Source organism: Strongylocentrotus purpuratus, unplaced genomic scaffold (genome assembly GCF_000002235.5).
Source record: "Strongylocentrotus purpuratus isolate Spur 01 unplaced genomic scaffold, Spur_5.0 spur5_scaffold_1, whole genome shotgun sequence".
NCBI lineage: Eukaryota > Metazoa > Echinodermata > Echinoidea > Camarodonta > Strongylocentrotidae > Strongylocentrotus > Strongylocentrotus purpuratus.
The window spans coordinates 39,532,875-39,554,199 of NW_022145594.1; the positions used below are offsets into that span (position 1 = coordinate 39,532,875).

The following is a 21,325-nucleotide window of genomic DNA, read 5'->3' on the forward strand; positions in this document are numbered from 1 at the left end:
TCAACATATCGTTTACGTGAAAACAAAAATGGAATAGCCAAGCTTCCCTATTCATTGGTGCCATGTTATAGAAAGAATTCGACCCATAAATCTTTTTTTAATTTTTTTTAAAAATTCCAATCCATCATCAAGATCTACTCAGCGTCTATCGTTGTAGTTGAAGAGGACGAAAGAGGGTGCTGTTCCTGTTGTATAGTTGTATTGAACAGGGGATTTTTATATTTTGATATTCACGCATTTATGGATTTCCAATGCAAGTATAGAACTAAGAAGCGAAACGGCTGTAAATAAACCTACAATGTGTTAGACGCTAGACGTATACAAAGTGACGTGGCTGCCATTTACGTGTACATCGGAGCTACGTCTGGAGAAAAGGAAAATTTCTATTCTTCGTATTTGTGATTTGACAGCAGCATTATGCTGACCAAATTTGAGACAAAATCTGCCAGGGTGAAAGGTAAGCATGAATACAAAATAAAATACATTTGTTTCTTTTGGTGTGTGATTCAGTGTTGAAGTTACGGGTTACATCAGAATTCAGATGGACTCCGTGGCCGCTGGAGTTGAGTGACATGAGCGAGTGCGAGTGGGCGATGCCGATGTTCTTGCAGTGCAGCCCCGTGCATGAACCCCGTGCATTGCATTCAAAGCACAGCTCAAGGCAGGCAACTGATGTCACAATAGACTATTTAAAGTTAGTTGGTATGCAGTCTTACAGATATAACTCATTGGTCATAAAATAGAATATGTGTGCCACAGTTTTTGTACGGGTGGTCGATGGTCAAAAGATATTTTCTTTCAAAAAAAGAATAAGCAGGGATCGATCCCAGTGCCAGTGGGGTCACTCCAAACATGACTGGCTGCGCACCCACGTCAAGAAAAAGTGACGAAAAGGTGTCTTTTTCAGCTATACCGCGGCGTCAATATTTTTCTTAAAAAGGGGAGTTTTTTAAGCACTGATCGCACAAAAACCCAAAGAGGGTACCTTTTCACTTCAGAATTCAGAATCACAGATTCGGCGCCGTCTAGTTTTTCCTTAAAAAGGGGTGTTTTTCAATCACTGATCGCACAAAAAGAACAAAGGAAGGGTACCTTTTCAGGATCACAGGCTTCAACATTTTCTTTAAAAAGGGTAATTTCAGAAAAAGTGCATTTCAGTTGTTGATGGACACGGGTGGGTAGCATACGAGAGTGACCCCCCGGACATATTGATGGGAAGAGTGAAAAATGATGTGGCAAATTTGATTTTGATTTGAAGAATCTTTCGAAAGAACTGGCCATTTTTGCATGAAATTTACGAATCCATCGTTCACCAGTATCCCATTGAAACATGTTAAATATGTTATTTTATTTCTCTTCGATTTTCTTTCTCTCTACCTTCTCCCTCTTCCATGCCTTTTCTCTCTTTCTCATTCCGTTTCTAAACTCTCTCTCTCTCTCTCTCCTTCTATCGTTCCACTCTCCTTCCCCCTCCTTCTCTTCACCCTCCTTCTCTTCACCCTCCTTCTCTTCACCCTTTCATTCTTTTTCTCCTCTCATTCTCTTTCTCTTCTTCTCCACACCACGCTTTCTATCTCTCATCGTTATCCAGGCTTGTGCTTTCACCCGAACCGACCATGGATTCTTGCTAGCTTGCACAATGGAAACATTCAGCTATGGGACTACCGTATGTGTACGCTCCTTGAGAAGTTTGACGAGCATGATGGTAAGCCTACATCCAGGTTTTCAAGATATTTCACAGTATAGATAGACTCTATCCAGAATGCCTTTTTGTGAAATCACAGTATCAGAGAACAAGAAGCCATGCATTGAAGTTATTCACTACTCGCTGTCGATCGAATGTCAGGAGTAACTCTTTTTGCAAATTTGTCTTGGAACAGTTTACCAGGGCAGCGTTTCTCGAAACCGTCATAACTACAAGTTCACCGACATCCCATTGAAACGCGTGTTAAACTTAATACACACGTTTCAATGGGATGTCGGTGAACTTGTAGTTATGACGGTTTCAAGAAACGCTACCCTGTGTCTCTAGTAACTTCTACCAGCATCAATTCAAATTAGCACATCAATAGTATTTAAGGATTAGTAAGGTTATTTTTTTTTCTTTTTGTAAGCACTTCATTGTTTTCTTAATATGTTTTTGTTTCATCTTCCTTTCATGATCGTGTTATTTACTTTAAATAATTATGTATATTGTGAAATTGTAAAGCGCATTGAAATGTCAACAGGCATGAATTGCGCTATAAAAGAACAAATTATTATCATTATTATATTAATTCATTTAAACACAGCTTGGATTCTTTTTGGTCGGACAAACACTTTGTAATATAGTCTGATATCCACGCATGCACTGATTTATAGACCTTTACTAATGTACCAAATGATCTGACCGGGAGACCTACAGGATATCCTACACTCCCATATAGATGATGATAATGACATTCAATCCAAATGAAGTACACTTAACTGTATTATACTATCCTGGCTGTGTATTATACTATCCTGGCTGTGTATTAAAGATAAACTCCAGTACTGGTAAAAAAAAAAAATAATTCTCACAGAATCAAACGAAACTTACACTGAATGTTCAAGATTACAAATAAATGACATGTGCCAAACAATTTTGGAAGAAAGTGTATACTGGCTGAGTAATGAGCATAGAAAGACAAGGAAACCAAGGTAGTACCATCCCCGACACCATGTGTGTTGTCCCATATATAGCTTTCTATGTGAGTGTTTGTTACTTTACCAAGACTCGGTCAAATTTATTATGATTTTGATGACTCCAGAACCTTGCAGTGCACACCAATACTTACATGCTACATGATCAACTGTTTCTGATCCTTTCACACCTTTTCTTTCACAATGCAATCGCATTACCAGTACTAAAGTTTATCTTTAACAGCTGTTCTATTGATTCTCAACATTTCAAACACCACTGTACAAAACTCAACTGATTTAACTAAAAATCTGTACTTTAGTAACAATTGATAACACCTAAATAGCATTAACATAAACAAAATTCAACTTAACGATGTTAGAAAGAATAATTTAAAATTCAAATCGTGAGTCCGTACTGTCAAACTTGCAGATCAGACACATCGTGTTCATTGTGTGCATTTGTGTGTAATTTGTGTATTGACTATTCATGTGTGCAATTGCTGCCTCTTAGCACGTACATGTAGTGCAGCGCTAGAGGTCAATACGCATTAGCATTGACTCTCTATGCTTTGCCTGAGTGGAGTACATGTACATCCACATGCACACTCTTGTTCCTGTGTGACTTTCATACAAAATGTACATGTAATGATATAAGATATGAATTACAGTTGCAAAAAAACAAAAACATTCTGTTACAGGAAAGAATTCTGTATGTGCTAACATGTTACCGATTTAGAGATCTGGTACATTTTCTTAGTAAGTTAGTATCAATAATAGTATTAGTACTGGGTTCTTGTATAGCGCTTATATCTGCCAGACTTGACACTCTTGGGGCTTTGAAGTTCGATTTAGACAGGATCTATTAAAACCTATTCAAAAAGTGAAAAATTGTAATGTATAAATATACATTACTTCCTCCTATATTTGGGTCTTCGAGTTTAGCCCTTGGCTTAAAGTAGTAACATTTAGGTAATTTGCATTAGATGAAATGATGAATTGCAGTCCCTACCGAAAAAGTTTTTAAAAACGTCTTTGTATTTCTCTCAGGTCCCGTTCGAGGTATCAGTTTCCACCAGCAGCAGCCCCTGTTTGTATCCGGAGGTGATGACTACAAGATCAAGGTCTGGAACTACAAACTCAAACGATGTCTCTTCACTCTCCTAGGCCATCTGGATTACATCAGGACAACCTTCTTTCATCATGTAAGACAATGATTAAATAATGCACATTATAAGATGATGACATGGATCGGAAACAGGTATTTAAATTCCATTCCCTCATATTATACCCCACAATATATTTTTTCCCATTTCAACTCCAAGAAGGGAACGCTGATCTGTTTCTCTATATGGTATTCTTTTCCTTTTCAAATTAGGATTATTGTTCCGACTTGATCATCGAATACATTCTGTGAATATCCTTTTTGGTTAATGGGATATACCAATTCAAAACTTGTCTTAAGACACATTTATTCAAAATTTCTTTTGCTGATTAACTTACTCTGTTCACATTGATGTATATTTCATATGTATTGTAATTTGTAGGTTTATTTATTTGCAATTTTTCGTTTAATATATACTTGTTTGTCATTGTATTTTGTTTGAATAGCGCTTAGAGACTTTGGTGGACATTATGGTGGCTTTATAGACACCATTTTATTAGTATTATTATGTAATGTTGAAACATGATTTCAACTATTAAATTCAAGCTAAAATGTGTTGTTTTTGTGAAAGTGCCAATTGAAATCCACTTTTAAAGCGCATCTGTGCTAGTGTAAAAGAGGGATTTGACGACCATGCAAGGTCACTTGACAGGTGGTTATCTCATCAAATCAGCTCTCAATTAACATAAGTAAAAGGGGATCATGGGGGACCAACAGGCACCGATTAGGCATTGTTTGCTATATAGAGGGCGCAAGCAGCTATAAGTAGTGCAGCACTGCAGTGGGGCTTTGAAAGTTCAAGTCCCTATCTTTCTCTTTGCAGGAATACCCTTGGATCGTGAGTGCATCTGACGATCAGACCATCAGGATATGGAACTGGCAGTCCAGGAACTGTGCTTGGTGAGTTGAAGGTCCCAACATTTTTTATCTAGGGTGCATTCAAGCGACACTTTTTCACCCTAGAAATACAGGTTTTCAAAGACGTTTAGTTTGAAATACGGATGCGTTCAAGCAATTTTTTGTCGGTCGTAAAAATAAACGTGTTAAAAAACGCATAAATGAAATGCTGAAAAAGATGCTTCTTCAATTTTGTATCGTGATTCTGCGGTATCACGGTCGCTCAAAATCGCTTGAACAAACGGAGATCTCCGGTTTGACCGACAGTCGACCGTTAACACAGACAGAAAGCATGCAGCGAAGTTGACCTGCACAGGGTGATGAGCAGTGGCTGGGCTTGAATTGAGTGAGAATCAGCATTGATGAAAAATCGCTTGAACGCTCTCCTGCAGTAACTGTGTTTTTGACGTCGTTTTGATTAGTGATTCTAGTTTCAAAAATTCGCTTGAACGCACCCCTAGTTGTCTCTCCCATCCCAGGTATACTGCCACAATTTATATCTTGAATGGCAGGTGATTTGACTATGGCTGTCAGAGCTAAATAAAGGACACATAGAAGAGCTTTTGGTTAGGTTTAGGGTTATGGTAAGGTATAGTTTTGTTTCCAGCATTGATCCGAGAAGTCAGAAAAATATTTACAGTGGATATGCACTCACACAGAAAGAATATTTTCACTGTGTTTTGTTTGTATCATGCAGCGTTCTGACTGGTCACAACCACTACGTGATGTGTGCTAACTTCCATCCATCGGAAGACCTCGTTGTCTCCGCCTCTCTTGACCAGACTGTTCGAGTCTGGGACATCTCAGGTAAGCCTTAAAGTGACTTGATAACTTTGTCTCAGATTCTGAAACAAAATCCTAGATATAGCTAATGCTGCAATGATAATAATAAACCTTTAGGTCAGTCAGGAACCCGATGACTTTTACAGGCCGGTCGCCTGTCTGATTATCAAGATATTTATGATTGGAAATCGAAATCAAATTTTGCGTTTTCTTAACGGTTTTTATAACACTACAGTCTATTGAGGAAATTGAGTATGGTAAATAGTTTTGATTGGTTCAAATTTTGACCTTAAATGAATTAAATTTTTCTACCAAATTCTATTTTTAATTTGCTCTAGAAATATATCTTATAGACTTGAAACAATCCGGCTCATTTGGGATTTGAACAACCTCAATGAAATTTAATTTTTTTACCATATTTTTTTCTTCTTTATTTCTAGGGCTGAGAAAGAAGAACATCTCCCCTGGTCCTAGTGGTCTGGAGGAACACCTCAAGAACCCCATGACCCCAGATCTCTTCGGTACGGCCGATGCAGTGGTCAAGCATGTCCTAGAGGTATGTTTGAGCCTGACCAATGCCAAATTTCAGAACCCCCTGTTCACATCACGTGCCCTAAATCATTCAACATTCTGTTAATATTGTTATGATGTGATCGTTGAACCTTCTATAACCGCTGGGTTCGAAGGTATTTGTTCAATCATCTTTTGCCTTATTTAGCAGGTGTTATGGATCCAGAGTTATGGTTTGCAAAAAGATGTTTATCTTTTGTTGTGAAAGCTATGAATTCCAAAAATTATACAGTGGCACATTTAGCTGGAATGGCCAGGTATGGAGCTCATTCTGTGTTGGGAGGTAACATAAGATTCTTGAATGATAAGTACTTCATGGATAACAATGAAATTCAAAAGCAGTGGGCTGTGCAATGCCAAGTGAATGATGAGACAATACGCATAGTTGAACAAGTAAAGGAATTGATCAACTCGAGGGATGATTATTTATGTAAGGGTTTCCTTAACCGAGAGGAGTGCGAGGAAATTATCTTGTATTTATGCACACTCTGATCTTACCCTGTTATACATGTATTCTGTTGTTGATGTTGTTTTTTTGTCTTTACATATATTGTGAATGTGCCTATTTGTAGAATATATTGTATATTTTTTTGTTATTTTTTTTTATATGTGCTTTTTAAAGCGAATAAAGAACTCTTGAATTGAATTGAATTGAATTTATTTGCTTCTTTAAAAGTGTGGAACATCCTAAAAGCAAAAGCTGAACGACATAAAGTGATTATATTCCTAATATTTGTTTCAGTTAGAGTTTTATGAAGTATTCATCTTTTTCCCATAAATTCTTTCCTAAGAAAAGTATTTATTATTTGTTTTGTTACAAGCGTTATTTTGGCTGAAGTGAACCATTGTAAACCTTTATCTATTTTAATGTTCTTGAATATTTTTTATTATTGTTAGGGACCAAACTAACTGAAATAAATGTATCCTTTTGTTTTACATGTTGCCAATTTGATATTGATTTTAGGGCCATGACCGTGGAGTGAACTGGGCAGCTTTCCATCCAACCATGCCTTTGATTCTGTCTGCGGCTGATGATCGCTATGTCAAGCTCTGGAGGATGAATGGTAAGTACTCTCGTTGATAGCATCAGTTTCCCCCAAGGCCCTTTTACATGAAATTAAAGAGCAACCATTATTTCCCTGGCTTTATTAGAATATTTATTTGGCAGTATTTTGCCTATGCTTTTTTTGTGTGTATCGGCAGGTTATATGAACGTGTAGAAAGTAAGGTGTCTGAAAACATGATCCTCCCCGGAATTAATTTTTGTTTCCATAACTAATCATAGGTTCCAAGAGCAAGTCGCACTCCACGAGGGAGATTTTATCAGGTATTTTGAGAAAAAGTGAGATTTTTTTCCTTGGGAGTGGCTTGGAATTTCTTCTTTTCTACGCATGTTTCTGAGTAGATTGCTCTGCAGAAAGTTGAAGTTTGAAAGTGGAGTACTGGTACAAGTTTTAAGAATTGAAATAGAGAAGAAGCAAATACAGTCAAACCTGCTTTAGTGACCACCTGTCTACAGAGTGCACCTGTCTACAAAGACCACAATTGTTGTTTCCCTTGAAAATGGTTTCTCATTGAATCACGTACTAAAGGAACCTGTCTACAAAGACCACCTGTCTACAAAGGCCACTTTTTGTGTTCTACTCGGGCGGTCGCTATAGACAGGTTTGACTGTATTATTCTTTGCTTCATCTTTCTCATCATCCTTCTCATCATCCTGTTCCTCCATCTAGATGCCAAGGCCTGGGAGGTGGATACCTGCCGTGGTCACTACAACAACGTATCATGTGCCATCTTCCACCCACGTCAGGAGCTCATTCTGAGTAACTCTGAAGATAAGAGCATCAGGGTGTGGGACATGTCAAAGAGGTATGTCGAAGGTGCTCCTCTAGGTAGTACTTGTTCTTGGTGGAGGGGGGGGGGAGAAGGGGATGGGGATGAAGTATATCTTTTGGTCTATATGCTCCATAGGCTGCTGTTCACACTTCGAAGAGATGATAAGTATAATGCAAGAAAGAACAGAAAGCCTCAATCCAACAAAACTCTGTTCATTCTTGGATATCATAACAGCATATCCTAAACCATCTTCAATCCCTTTCAGGAGCTCATTCTCAGTAATTCTGAAGGGAAGAGCATCAGGGTCTGAGAGGACTTGTCACTATAAACCCTTTTATTTAAGGCTAGGGGGAAGGGAGGGGGGGGGGGGGGGGGGTGTACGGCCATGATGAAATTGAATACATGGATTAAGTTAGCACTTAACTTAATATTCAACTTTGCTAAGTGAAAATTGTTTCTTTACTCACGTATCCATCTAGCTCTCTTCATATTCAGGTAAAATCCTGGGTTGTATCGTATGACATGTAGTTTAGTACTAGATATCATAAATAATAATAATAGTAATAATGATAATAATAATTGTGGGTTCTTGTATAGCACTCATGTCTGTTAGACTTGACACTCCTGGTGCTCCACATTATTACCCCTGCTTTAGCATGGCTGCCATTATGGCATTTCAAGAAATTAATTTCTGCCGGGTACCCACTTACATCACCTGGGTCGAGCGTGGCAAATGTAGATTAATGTCGTGCCGTTGATTGATTATGTTGCTTTGTTTTCTTCACAGGACGTGCATCCAGACTTTCCGTCGTGATCATGATCGTTTCTGGGTGCTTACACCTCATCCCACTCTTAACCTCTTCGCTGCTGGTGAGTGCATTTTGATTTGATTTTCATTGTTTCTCTATGAGCAGATCTTGCAGATTTTGATGGCAAAGGCTAAACTTGGTCTACAGTTTATTCTTATTGAAATATAATTGAAATTGATAATAATAATAATATTCAGTTCTTGTATAGCGCATAATACATTATGAAATAACGTGTTTGTGCACTTCAAAAGAGCTTGGGAAATTATTACCCTAGCTTAAGCTCCAGCAGCTGTTATCAGCACACAATGCATTTCAAGAAATAATCCAACCATTTCCCCATTTACCTCGCCTGGGTAGAATGTGTCAAATGTAGATTAATGTCTTGGTAAATGACATAAGTGCCAATAAATGAATTGCGCATTTATTAAGTAATACATTTTTTTTTCACTGGTGAAAGTTTACCAATCAGTTAACAAAAAGAATTAATCATCATAGACGATTACGGTACTGGTAGAATGCAAAAGTAAAATAATTGTTATTATTATCATTGTTATTTTTATTATTATTTTTTATTATTATCGTTATATATATTGTTATTGTTATGACAGTCAGTGACCACCTGTTTACAAAGACCACATTTTTTGTTTCCCTTCAAAATGGTTTCTCAATGAAACATGTACTAAAGGAAGCTGTGTTCAAAGACCACCTGCCTACAAAGACCACTTTTCTTGACTCCCTTGGGTGGTCTTTATAGAATGGTTTTACTGTATAATTATCATTATCATCTCTTGTCTCATCATTTCAGGTCACGACAGCGGCATGATCGTCTTCAAGCTGGAGAGGGAGCGACCGGCCTACGCCACCCACAACAACATCCTGTTCTACGTCAAGGAGCGCTACCTGCGCAAGCTGGACTTCACCACGTCCAAGGACGTCCCCGTCATGCAGCTCAGGGGCGGAACCAAAAGCCCCGCGTTTGCCATGTCCTACAACCCCGCAGAGAAGGCTGTCCTCATCTCAACCGTAAGTTTGTCTGGTTGTTTGGTTTGTTTGTTTTACCTGACTGCTGTGTTTTAAGAAGCATCTTAAAACACACCTTTGTACATTGTAATTAACTACATTTTCTATCATATTTTTTGTTACGTTTGAATTCATTGATTTATGTCGTTTGTTTTGTAAAGCACTTTGATTAGTTCTAAATTGGATATAGCGCTATAAAAGAAACAAATTAATAAAGCATGTGCTTGTAAGTAAGCGACCAGGGGACTGACAGCTTAAAGTCCTCTCCAAGGGACTTGGTAATGACTGCCCTTTGGTAAGGCATTAATCCTCATTACCGAGTATAGGAGGAGGTATTCGTTTCTAATGGAAAACAAAAGCTATTCAAAAGCTATGGTTTACCTCTAGTACTTTTGACGAGCGATAACTTTAATTATAATGATTGCACCAATGAGAATGAACTTAAGATGACCTGGGTCTTGTAAATCTTATCTGTTTTACAGAGGACAAGCAATGTTGATAACAGCACGTATGATCTCTACCAAGTTCCCAAGCAGAGTGATTCTCAGAATCCTGATGGTATGTATCTTGTCATCAATCGCAAACTCTCTCTCTCTCAATAATATGGCATTCACTGATGTCAGGCTTTTTAGAAGAAAGAACAGTGGTCATATGAATTCAAGTCACCAAGGTGCAACTAAGCTGATTTAAATTGAAGTATCAATAAATATGATTCCTTGGGACAAATTTGTCATATTGTGCTAATTTATTTATTGTTCATTTCAATACATATAATATCCCATTATACCCTTCTTCATACAGTGTAGGTTATTAACCCATTATGAATTCCCGAACGAAAGATTATCTTTTTTTAATTAAAAAATACCATGTGAAAAAAAAGTTTGCAACACTGGCTTCAGTCTTGAAAGGGTATAAAGCCTTCACTTTTATAATAATTATAAGGATATTCAAGATGCAGACATGATGATATTGACAAATACTAAAGAAAAATCAATGTAAGGGGCAAAAGAGAAAGTTTGAAGATGCGATCTTAACCCGATGACTACTGAACTCATTCATAGCCATGGGCTTAATACATGGACCACCCGGCTCCAGTAGACAATGGGTTAAAGTTTCTATGTGATACATTTTTGTTGATTTGGTTTGTTTTTCTTGTGATCAGCCCCTGAAGGAAAGAGATCATCTGGACTGACAGCCGTGTGGGTCGCTCGCAACAGATTTGCTGTGCTGGACCGCAGTCACTCGGTAAGAAAACACATCTTTTCTAATCTATATATTCCTTTCTTTTTGTTATTTCTTTGTATTTCTTGTTTATCTGCTTTGTATCTAATGAAAAGATGCTTTATAAATGTAATATTATTATTACAATAAAACCTGTCTATAGTGACTGCCCGTGGGGAACACAAAAAGCGTTTTTTGAAGACAGGTTCCTTTAGTACATGCTTCAATGAAAAACCTTTTTCTAGATAAGGGCAGGTCCAAGCTATTTGGATTGTGACGTACGGGACATTCAGAGACTTTAAACAAGAAATAACAATGGATGAAATTATTTATATGGCTATCTTTTGGTATGAGTCTGTGGCTATTATGGGCTAGTTCATTTGTGGAAAGTTTTAGTTCCGACCAATTCATAAATTAATTTTTAATGTAATTAATGTGCTGCGTGACGTACGGGACCAGAGAATTTCTGACTTTTTCAAAAATAAGTTCGTCGTAAAAATTCTCTGAATTTATTAAGTTATGAGATTTATGGTAATGATATCTTAATTCATTATGGAATCAAGCATTAATCACAACTATAACCATATTTTTCTGACCTTCCGTTGTTATGTAATATACCAAAACATAAATGTGTGTATGTGACGTACGGGACACGTGACGTACGGGACAACTTTTCCCTATGGGAAAATGCATTGAAATGAAGAATTTTCGTCAAAATTTGTTAAATATGAACAATTTTAACTTAAATCAGTGACAATTAGAGTGTTTTAGAACCCAATTAGATCCTCTGACCATCACTCAATATCCTCTGTGTTAATTTATGAGGTAAATCAATACAAATATTACTTTAATAATTAAAGAAAACAAATTAAATTACATTCATACCTACACACTATATTACCATTTTTATTCCATTTACCCATTTATCATGTGCAGTCATGCTTCTTTTCTCATTTCTTTCATCCATTCCATTCAACAGTGCTACATGTACATGTAAATGTTTTAAAATAATAATTAATGAAGAAGATGAACTTGAACTTGAAAACTTTCATTAAAACTTGTTTGAAACACGGGGGCACACTCGGCACATCATATTTTGTGAACAAAGATACAGTACATTACAAATATGAAATCTTTTCTTCATAGCTTGTTTGAATTACTTAACTTGATAGTAATATCATAGAATTTTGAAGGAATTCAAAGATAATGCTGAACATATTGTCTTATTCTAATCTTTTTATCACAGATTAGAACATGTACATGTATATGTTGCTGTCATATATTCAAGAATTTTAATGTACATGTTTGTGAAAGATGGATACAAAAATATAAATCTTGAATGTATTTTGTATTGATTAAAGACATCTTATTAACACCACCAGATATAATAAATTAAAACCCTAAAGGTTTGTGTGACCTTTTCCACATTTCAAAAGATTAAAGCGTAATTCAACAAAAATGCATGGATGTAAAAGTGATGAAAATCCTAAGTGGGTGAGAGTGAGAGAGGCTATCCTTCCTTAAAAGTTATGATTTAGTTTTTAGGAGATCAAAATTCCTGAGCTGGCTCCACAACATGTACATGTACTATTATGATTTACATATTTAGCATCCTGCCAAAGTTGATAATACCAGGGGTCTGGCTTGAAGACTAATTACATCAATAAATATTCATAATTGAATGACACATGCCTTTAAGACTAAAACAATAACAACAACAACAGTACGAGTAAATTCCTAGAAGGGACCCAGTTGGAATGTTCATATATCCCTGTATACAACAAGTTTCCTAACACATATGTATTCTCCTTTTGGTCATTTCCCTTTTTCACATCTTGCATTGGTTTTATATAGGGTTGTCCCGTACGTCACACACTTGTCCTGTACGTCACATTTCTTAATTTGATTATGTAATCAACACAGAATTTTCGTAATTTTTGTTAAACCTATTTTTTGCTAGGTATTCATCTAAATTAGAACTTCCTAGAATATCTTTAAAAAAAAAAATTATTTTCATAATTAAAATTAAACAAATTAATGTCAAATTGTGACGTACGGGACATCACACTTTGGAACCTACCTCATTTGCATAATTAATAAATTTTGAAAGTTTTTATATTTTTTTCCTATTTTCTAGTATGATGGTCTACATGTCCTAAAATATTTAATTTTAAAAAAATAATTCAAATGAGATACAAAAATAAAAATGTAATGTCCCGTACGTCACGCTAATTAACACAAATCAAAGTTCGTGACCTTGGCATTCTTCATATTTTGATGATTTTTAATTTTTTTTATCAGATTTATAAAATTCATAGTTTCAGCTTTAAAATGATGTATAGTTTGTTAAATATATATAAAGATGAAATTTGACCCCCAGAGGGGACAATAGCTTGGACCTGCCCATAAACAAAAATTGTGGTCTCTGTAGACAGGTGGTCACTAAAGCAGGTTTGACTGTATTATTATTATTAACTTGTTATAATTATATTTTCAGCTGGTCATTAAGAACCTGAAGAACGAAGTCACCAAGAAGGTCCAGACTCCAGCCTGCGAGGAGATCTTCTACGCCGGGACCGGCATGCTCCTCCTCCGCGACCCAGAGAACGTGACGCTCTTTGACGTGCAGCAGAAGCGCTCTCTGGGCTCGTGTCGTATCTCCAAGGTCCGCTATGTGATCTGGTCGGGTGATATGATGCACGTTGCTCTCCTCAGCAAACATAGTAAGACATACCCTCAAAACTTATTTCTTCGTAGAGGTACTGGGTGGTATTCTTCAAAGCGGACTAACTTTAATCCATGGTTTAATCCACCGACTAAGTAGGGGATGCCAAGTGTCCATATGAATATGTTTTTGAATAATTTAATCTATCACTAAATTAAAATATAATGTAATAACATAATAAATAAACAACAGCATAATTATGATATAATTATTTTATCATGGTTATTTAGGTACATATCAAATTATTCAAAAATATTTTCATATTGACACTTGGCATTCCATACTTAGTCAGTGGATTAAACCATGGACTATAGTTAGTCAGCTTTCGAGAATACCACCCACTATCTTTAATTTGCAGCAGAATTACATGTTGGAATATGTGAGGGCAATTTCAAGGTGGGTAAGGGGGGGGGGGAGATTATTTTTCTTCAGTAGAATTTAATTCACTTGAGTTCCTGTGAATTGAAATCCAATTATAGTTCAAAATTATCTTGGGGCTATTTAGAGGCTTGAGGGGGACTGTTTCAGTAGTTACAGGTCATCGAACCCCAAAAGTAGACTTTCATCTCGTGAAATAGTTATACTATTACTCTCACAACCATTATATTATGACTATACCATGACACCTCCAATTATTTATTGTGACAGCCATTGCTATACGCAACCGCAAGCTTGGCATCCCTTGATACGATCCATGAGAGCATCGCTATCAAAGAGTAGACTTTCATCTTATGAAATAGTTATACTGTTACTCTCACAGCCATTAAATCATGAGATGAAATTTTTGATACCGCTGAACATGGGCTTAATACCGCTGTATATGGGATCAATACTGCTGAATATGGGGCTATCCAGCTATTTATTTTATCTTATAATACATTATTCTCCATGTTGTCTTTTTATACCAAAATGTAATAAACAAAGTAGTTAGAACTACACCATGAAACCTCCAATATGTTCAATTATTTATTGTGACAGCCATTGCTATCTGCAACCGTAAGCTTGGAATCACTTTATACGATCCATGAGAGCATGAGAGTGAAATAGTTATACTATTACTCTCACAACCATTAGTTTGACACCTCCAATATGTCTAATTATTTATTGTGACAGCTAATGCTATCTGCAAACGCAAGCTTGAAAAACCTTCTTCTATCCATGAGAACATCTGTATCAAAGAGTAGGCTTTCATCTCATGGAATAGTTATACTATTACAATCATTAGTTATAACTATACCTTCACTTATTTATCATGACAGCCATTGCTATCTGCAACCGTAAGCTGGAGACCCTCTGTACCATCCATGAGAACATCCGGGTGAAGAGCGGAGCTTGGGATGAGAGCGGTGTCTTTATCTACACTACCAGCAACCACATCAAGTACGCCATCACTAACGGGTAAGGGTCAAAGCTCGTTACTGGTTTTTCTGCAGCAGGTTCTCTGTCTGTTCATCTGGATTGAAATTGAGTATCCCTTTTTTGATTATGTATGTTCTAAAAGATGTGAAAGTTTAGTTGTGAAAATGTGAAAATTAACATGAATGAAAATTGATAACGATCTTGTTTGGTTACGTATCTATCAAAGATTTTAGTATGACTGATGATTGTATAAGGTAGATAGCTTTGCTGTTGCTGAGATCGTACCAAGAACCCAAGGAAAATTGTAGTCTCAATGTTTGTTGTGTTTTTAATTCCATGATACTTTGTAAGTCATGAGACAGAAATACTGCATGTCTTGGACTTAGCTTGGAAGGAGGTTTTAAAGGTCCCACTGCACTACTTGTAGCAACTATATAACAAACAATGCCTAATCGATGACCATTAGTCCCCCATGATCCTCTTTTTCTTATATTAACTGAGAGCTGAGTTGATGAGATAACCACCTGTCCAATGACCTTGCAGGGTGGTCTAATCCCTCCTGTAAACTAGTACAAATAAGCTTTAAGAGTTTGTTCTATTCTCTCATTTGACCTTTCTCAGTGACCATGGCATCATTCGAACCCTGGACGTCCCCATCTACATCACCCGGGTCAAAGGTCAAAACGTCTACTGCCTGGACCGTGAGTGCCGCGCCCGCGTGCTGAGCATCGACCCGACAGAGTTCCGCTTCAAGCTCGCCCTCATCCACCGCAAGTACGACGAGGTGCTGCACATGGTGCGCACGGCCAAACTGGTCGGTCAGTCCATCATCGCGTACCTGCAGCAGAAGGGCTACCCCGAGGTGGCGCTACACTTTGTCAAGGACGAGAAGACGAGGTTTGCGCTTGCCCTGGAGTGCGGAAACATTGAGGTGAGTGGTGTGCTCTTTGTCGGGTCGTGCATCCAGAATGGCATCGTGAATCACAGCTGGTTCTTGTAGATCAATTCAAAATACCTTTTTGCACGAATATGTACCACAAATTGGTAATAGAACTTTACGTGGTAGACTTTTAGTAATTTCTTTTATTCTGTTTTAAAGGGGTATTAAATCGCTGTACAAGATATGGATAACATGGTCAAATGCCTCGGCAGAAATCTTTTCTCAGTGTTGATAAGGCCATCTTTTTTTTCTCAATACATTTCAATGTGGTTTGTTAGAAATAGTAGTCCAGGGACTAATTGCACAATGTTTACAATGTAAAAATAGTCATAAAATAGGATCATCAATTAAAACAAAAGAGAAAATTAATAAGAAGTACATATTCTGTACAAATCTTGTTTGATAATTAGTGCATCTCTTTGTTATTATTTATCAACAATCAATTTTTTTCATTTTTTTTCAATTTTAATTTTGTTTACTAATGTGTGCATGGTCTCTAGTAAAATTGGAATTTCTTTTATTTCCCCCTGATAAAGTGTAAATTATTTGTCGCGGTAATAATTTCCTATCACTCCTCTCTATTCAAGTTCAAGTTTTATTTATCTTTCTTTTATAACACACATTACAATATTACATAAATATAACAAGTTAACAGAATATGGCGTTACAATAGAAAGATGAGGTGACCTTAGTTGAAAGCAAGGCTTGTTGAATTAAGGTCCCTCATGAGTATGTTCTAAATGTTGCTTTGATGATCAGGTTGCTCTGGAAGCTGCCCGAGCCCTGGACGACAAGTATTGTTGGGAGAAGCTAGGTGAGGCAGCCCTCTTGCAAGGAAACCATCAAGTGGTGGAGATGGCCTACCAGAGGACCAAGAACTTTGACAAGCTTTCCTTCCTCTACCTGATCACCGGCAACTTGGACAAGCTGAGGAAGATGATGAAGATTGGTAAGTATTAGGTTTTGATGGAGAGGTGTGGTGGGATTGTGAATCATGAGAGGGTGAGAAGGGGGTACCTGTTCAATATTTGTAATCTATGATAGAGATTGGTATCAGTTCTGGTGGATAGAGAAAGAAGGTCTGAGTAATGTGAGAGGGTAAGAAGGGATCACTATCCTAATGATTCATGCCTCTGTAGCCTAAGTGAAGATTGGTGAATACCCCTTTGTAATGGACAGAGATTGTAGGACTTGCATGTGGTGAAACATTGAGATGGGAGTACATTCTTAATGATAGTAGTGATGAAGATTGGTAAGTATTAGGTTTGATGGAGAGGTGTAGTTGGCATTGTGTATCGTGAGAGGGTGAGAAGGGATCACCATTCAAATGGTACATGCTTTTGAAGCCTAAGTGAAGATTGGTGATTCCCCCTTTGTACAGGACAGAGATTGTAGGACTGGCATGTGGTGAAACATTGAGATGGGAGTACATTCTTAATGATAATAGTGATGAAGATTGGTAAGTATTAGGTTTGATGGAGAGGTGTGGTTGGCATTGTGTATCGTGAGAGGGTGAGAAGGGATCACCATTCAAATGGTACATGCTTTTGAAGCCTAAGTGAAGATTGGTGATTCCCCCTTTGTACAGGACAGGTATTGTAGGACTGGCATGTGGTGAAACATGGAGGTGGGAGAACATTCTTAATGATAATAGTGATGAAGGATTTTGACAAGCTCTCTTTTCTCTACCTGATCACTTGAAACCTCGACAAGCTGAGAAAGATGATGTAGACTGGTAGGTACCAGTTTTTCGCTGAAGAGGGTAGTAGGCTCTAAGTTCAGTGAGCGAATGAGAAGGGAGTACCTTTTCAATATTTGTAATTCATGATAGAGATTGGTATCAGTTCTGATGGACAGAGAAAGAAGTGTCTGAGTATTGTGAGAGGATAAGAAGGGATCACCATTCTAATAATTCATGCATTGTAATAAGTTAAGATTGGTGAGTAACAGTTTGTGATGTGTTTTCTCTCCATCTTGATTCACAGCCGAGATCCGAAAGGACACCAGCGGCCAGTACCAGTGCGCCCTTTATCTTGGGGATGTGACAGAGAGAGTGAAGATCCTCAAGAACTGTGGACAAAGTAAGTAATTTAAAGCCCCACTGTACTACTTGCAGCTACTTGCTCCCTCTATATAGAAAACTTCCCCAATCAGTGCCTGTTGGTCCCCCATGATCCTCTTTTTCTTATGTTAATTGAGGGCTTAATTGATGAGATAGCCACCTGTCAGTGACCTTGCTGGTTGGTCTTATCCCTTCTGGCCAAACTAGTACTGACGGCCTTTAAGATGTTTGACATTTTCAGGGCATGTTGGTCTGCAGACTATAAGTTGAGGTTGTTTAAGAATGATGATTTTCACTAGTTTGCATATATCTTTTACATTTGCTTGTTAGACTCACAATAACAATAATGAAACTGCAGGTTATTTTGTTTCTTCTCGAAATTAAAACATTCTTGAAGAAATTTATAGAACTTTTGTCGTATCCTTTGGATGTAAGATAAAGAACTCTTTTCTACAGTCATATTTTCAACATGGCAGCACTGCTTCACCTGTTAAACTTTCTTCTAAATACAGGATCAATTCATACCTATACTATAACATTTTTCGTATGTTGAAAACTTCCTCCTCTAAAAATAGATAACCCAGTTCAAGGAGTCTAATAATAATAATACTAGTGGGTTCTTGTATAGTGCTCATGTCTGTCAGACTTGACACTCCTGGAGCTCCCGATTATTACCCTGGCTTTAGCATGGCTGCCATTACGGCGCTCTAGCATTTCAAGGAATTAATTCATGCCAGTTACCCATTTACGTCACCAGGGTTGAGTGTGGCAAATGTAGATCAATGTCTTGCCAAGGACATTAGTGCCGCGGCGAGACTCGAACTGCAGACCTTGTGATCGACAGTCCGATGACATGTCCTTTCGACCACAACACCTCTAATAAACAACATCACTTTTCTCTCCAGAATCCTTAGCCTACCTGACAGCCAAGACCCACGGCTTGACCGAAGAGGCCGACGGCATCTCTGAGATGTTCGACGAGAGTGACACGCTCCCAGAGGTCTCGCCCAACGCCCAGCTCCTCCAGCCTCCGGCCCCCATCATCCGCTCTGAGGAGAACTGGCCTCTCCTGACCGTCACCAAGGGGTTCTTCGAGGGTGCCATGAGCAGGGGCAAGGCAGGAGGAACAGGCAGCACCATGACCGCAGCCGTTGCTATGGATGAGGGTGATGCCGGCGGTGATTGGGGCGAGGATGCAGAGCTGGTACTTGATGGTGAGATGATGTTTCTTAGCTTGTGGTTACCGTGGCCTTGTCTTATGTACAGTTGCAATTGTTCCAGATTTATTGGTTTGCTTGTCATATTTTTATTGACAGATGGGGAAAAATCAAATATGATAAGATATGTCTAGGGACCGACCTTTAATATTACCATTCAAAAGATGCAACTCTGTTTTTAAATGGGGTCTGTCAGAGTCGGTTTATAGGTGCAGACAGAGAGCCGATTGTACTACTGACGACATCGCCAGACCACCTCACATCTAACCAACTCATTCAATCAATCACAAATTTTTAAATACGGAAGGAAATGCTAACTTTGTGATTGACGGGAAGGCTCGCAATCTTTGCTCGACAATCACAACTGTATATATATGACAGACCGTTGTAGAAGTAGGGGATCGTAGAAGGGACTAGATGTCTTAAAATGGTAGGTGGTATTAGGTTTGTAGGCACATAGAGGGCCATAATGCCCCCTCCTTGGCCTCATTAAGGTTAACCTGTTATTGTTGCTATGTCAGGCAAGCCTCTGGCAAGCTATCAAGAACAACCTTCGCTAAAAAGTATCCATAATATTTGAATATGTTAGTCGACCAAGGTATTGCCCAAGGTATTGTAGTCAGATTTCAATTTTCACATTCTTGATTTCTCTCAGACGGAGATGAATTCGGTGATGCAGCAGAAGGGTTTGGAGATGACGATGGAGACGGTGAAGGAGGAGCATGGGACGTCGATGACGAATTGGAGCTACCCCCTGATCTGGTAAGTCTCGACCAACCACACCCTTTGCATTGCTTTTGTGAACACCTGCAATTTCGCTCGTTACATTTGAAGGCAGAATAAGTCCTGGCCATGATGATTAGATGAGGTCAAGCACGGGCCATACTATTAAGCTTATTAAGCTGTCAAGCAATTAATCAGCCATCAAAACTTTAAAACAGTGACTAAATCTTGCTGAAGATCAATTAACAGAACTTGATAAGACATGTTGTCTGTTACAATATCCCTGTCCATGATATTCAGAACTATGGTTGAAAGTCCGTCTTGTCTGTTAATAGGAAACATATGACAGTTTATGAATGTGTGTGCCCCCCCACTCAGTGTTATTTAGGGTACGCATATGCGTGTTCCCTCCTTTTGAAAACACCCCCTAAGTCCGGTGTGTAAAGTCAATTTTGTGTATGTACGAGCCGGACTTTGGTGCGTGAAAAGTACCCCTTTGCCGGACATTTTGGTAACACGCATGCGTTCATTCCGACCCCGGAGTGGGGGGCCTGAGTGTGTGGCCAATTTGAAGAGGGGTATAATGAGTTTAATCATTAAAGATAAAGTTGAGTTCGGGTCATGTGACTACATTGTGAAAAAAAGGTGTGGAACGGATCAGAAAAAGTTGATCATGTAGCATGTAAGTATTGGTGTGTACTGCAAAGTTCTGGAGTCATCAAAATCATAATATATTTGGCCCAGGCTTGGTGAAATAACAAGCACTGTACTCAGAAAGATGTATATGGGATTACCCAAAATATGTCGGGGGCTACTAACCTTGATTTCTCTATCTTTCTATGCTCATTACTTAGCCAGTATACCTTTTCTACCAAAATTGTTTGGCAAATGACATTTATTTGTAGTCTTGAACATTCAGTGTAAGTTTCGTTTGATTCTGTGAGAATTCATTTTCTTTTTTTACTAGAACTCAAGTTTATCTTTAACCATCCTTCTTTGTCCTTTTTGTTGTGCAGGATGTGCCAGCAGGAGGAGGTGCGGATGATGACTACTTTGTTGCACCGGCTAAAGGTATGAGCCAGAGCCAAGTCTGGGTGAAGAACTCACAGCTCCCTGTTGACCATATACTAGCCGGATCATTCAGCTCTGCCACACAGGTAGGTTAAAGGTTATATCCCTCTCCATTGGTTAGGTCACAGTTCGTAGATATAAGTCTGTGGGGGAGGGGGTTGATACAGGATCTGGTTTTAAGAAGTCATCACTCCCAGTGGACCATGTACTAGCTGGATCATTCAGCACTACCACACAGGTAGGTCAAACGTTATATTCCTCAACATTGG

At 38.1% G+C, this 21,325-nt stretch overlaps 1 protein-coding gene across 1 annotated transcript in view; it reads left to right on the plus strand.

Annotated features, from left to right (window-relative positions):
- Positions 1–302: 302 nt before the first annotated feature.
- Positions 303–21,325, plus strand: part of LOC592176 (coatomer subunit alpha) — a 28,286-nt gene continuing 7,263 nt past the window's right edge. Inside the window, exons 1-20 of the mRNA XM_030978205.1 lie at positions 303–457; positions 1,592–1,705; positions 3,709–3,863; positions 4,647–4,723; positions 5,418–5,527; positions 5,944–6,059; positions 7,038–7,137; positions 7,807–7,942; positions 8,697–8,779; positions 9,524–9,741; positions 10,221–10,296; positions 10,901–10,983; positions 13,457–13,682; positions 14,944–15,082; positions 15,665–15,974; positions 16,743–16,932; positions 17,969–18,064; positions 18,951–19,259; positions 19,918–20,024; positions 21,002–21,142. Coding sequence (XP_030834065.1) covers positions 418–457; positions 1,592–1,705; positions 3,709–3,863; positions 4,647–4,723; positions 5,418–5,527; positions 5,944–6,059; positions 7,038–7,137; positions 7,807–7,942; positions 8,697–8,779; positions 9,524–9,741; positions 10,221–10,296; positions 10,901–10,983; positions 13,457–13,682; positions 14,944–15,082; positions 15,665–15,974; positions 16,743–16,932; positions 17,969–18,064; positions 18,951–19,259; positions 19,918–20,024; positions 21,002–21,142 — 2,826 coding nt within the window. The 5' untranslated portion in view covers positions 303–417. The remainder of the gene's footprint in view (positions 458–1,591; positions 1,706–3,708; positions 3,864–4,646; positions 4,724–5,417; positions 5,528–5,943; positions 6,060–7,037; positions 7,138–7,806; positions 7,943–8,696; positions 8,780–9,523; positions 9,742–10,220; positions 10,297–10,900; positions 10,984–13,456; positions 13,683–14,943; positions 15,083–15,664; positions 15,975–16,742; positions 16,933–17,968; positions 18,065–18,950; positions 19,260–19,917; positions 20,025–21,001; positions 21,143–21,325) is intronic.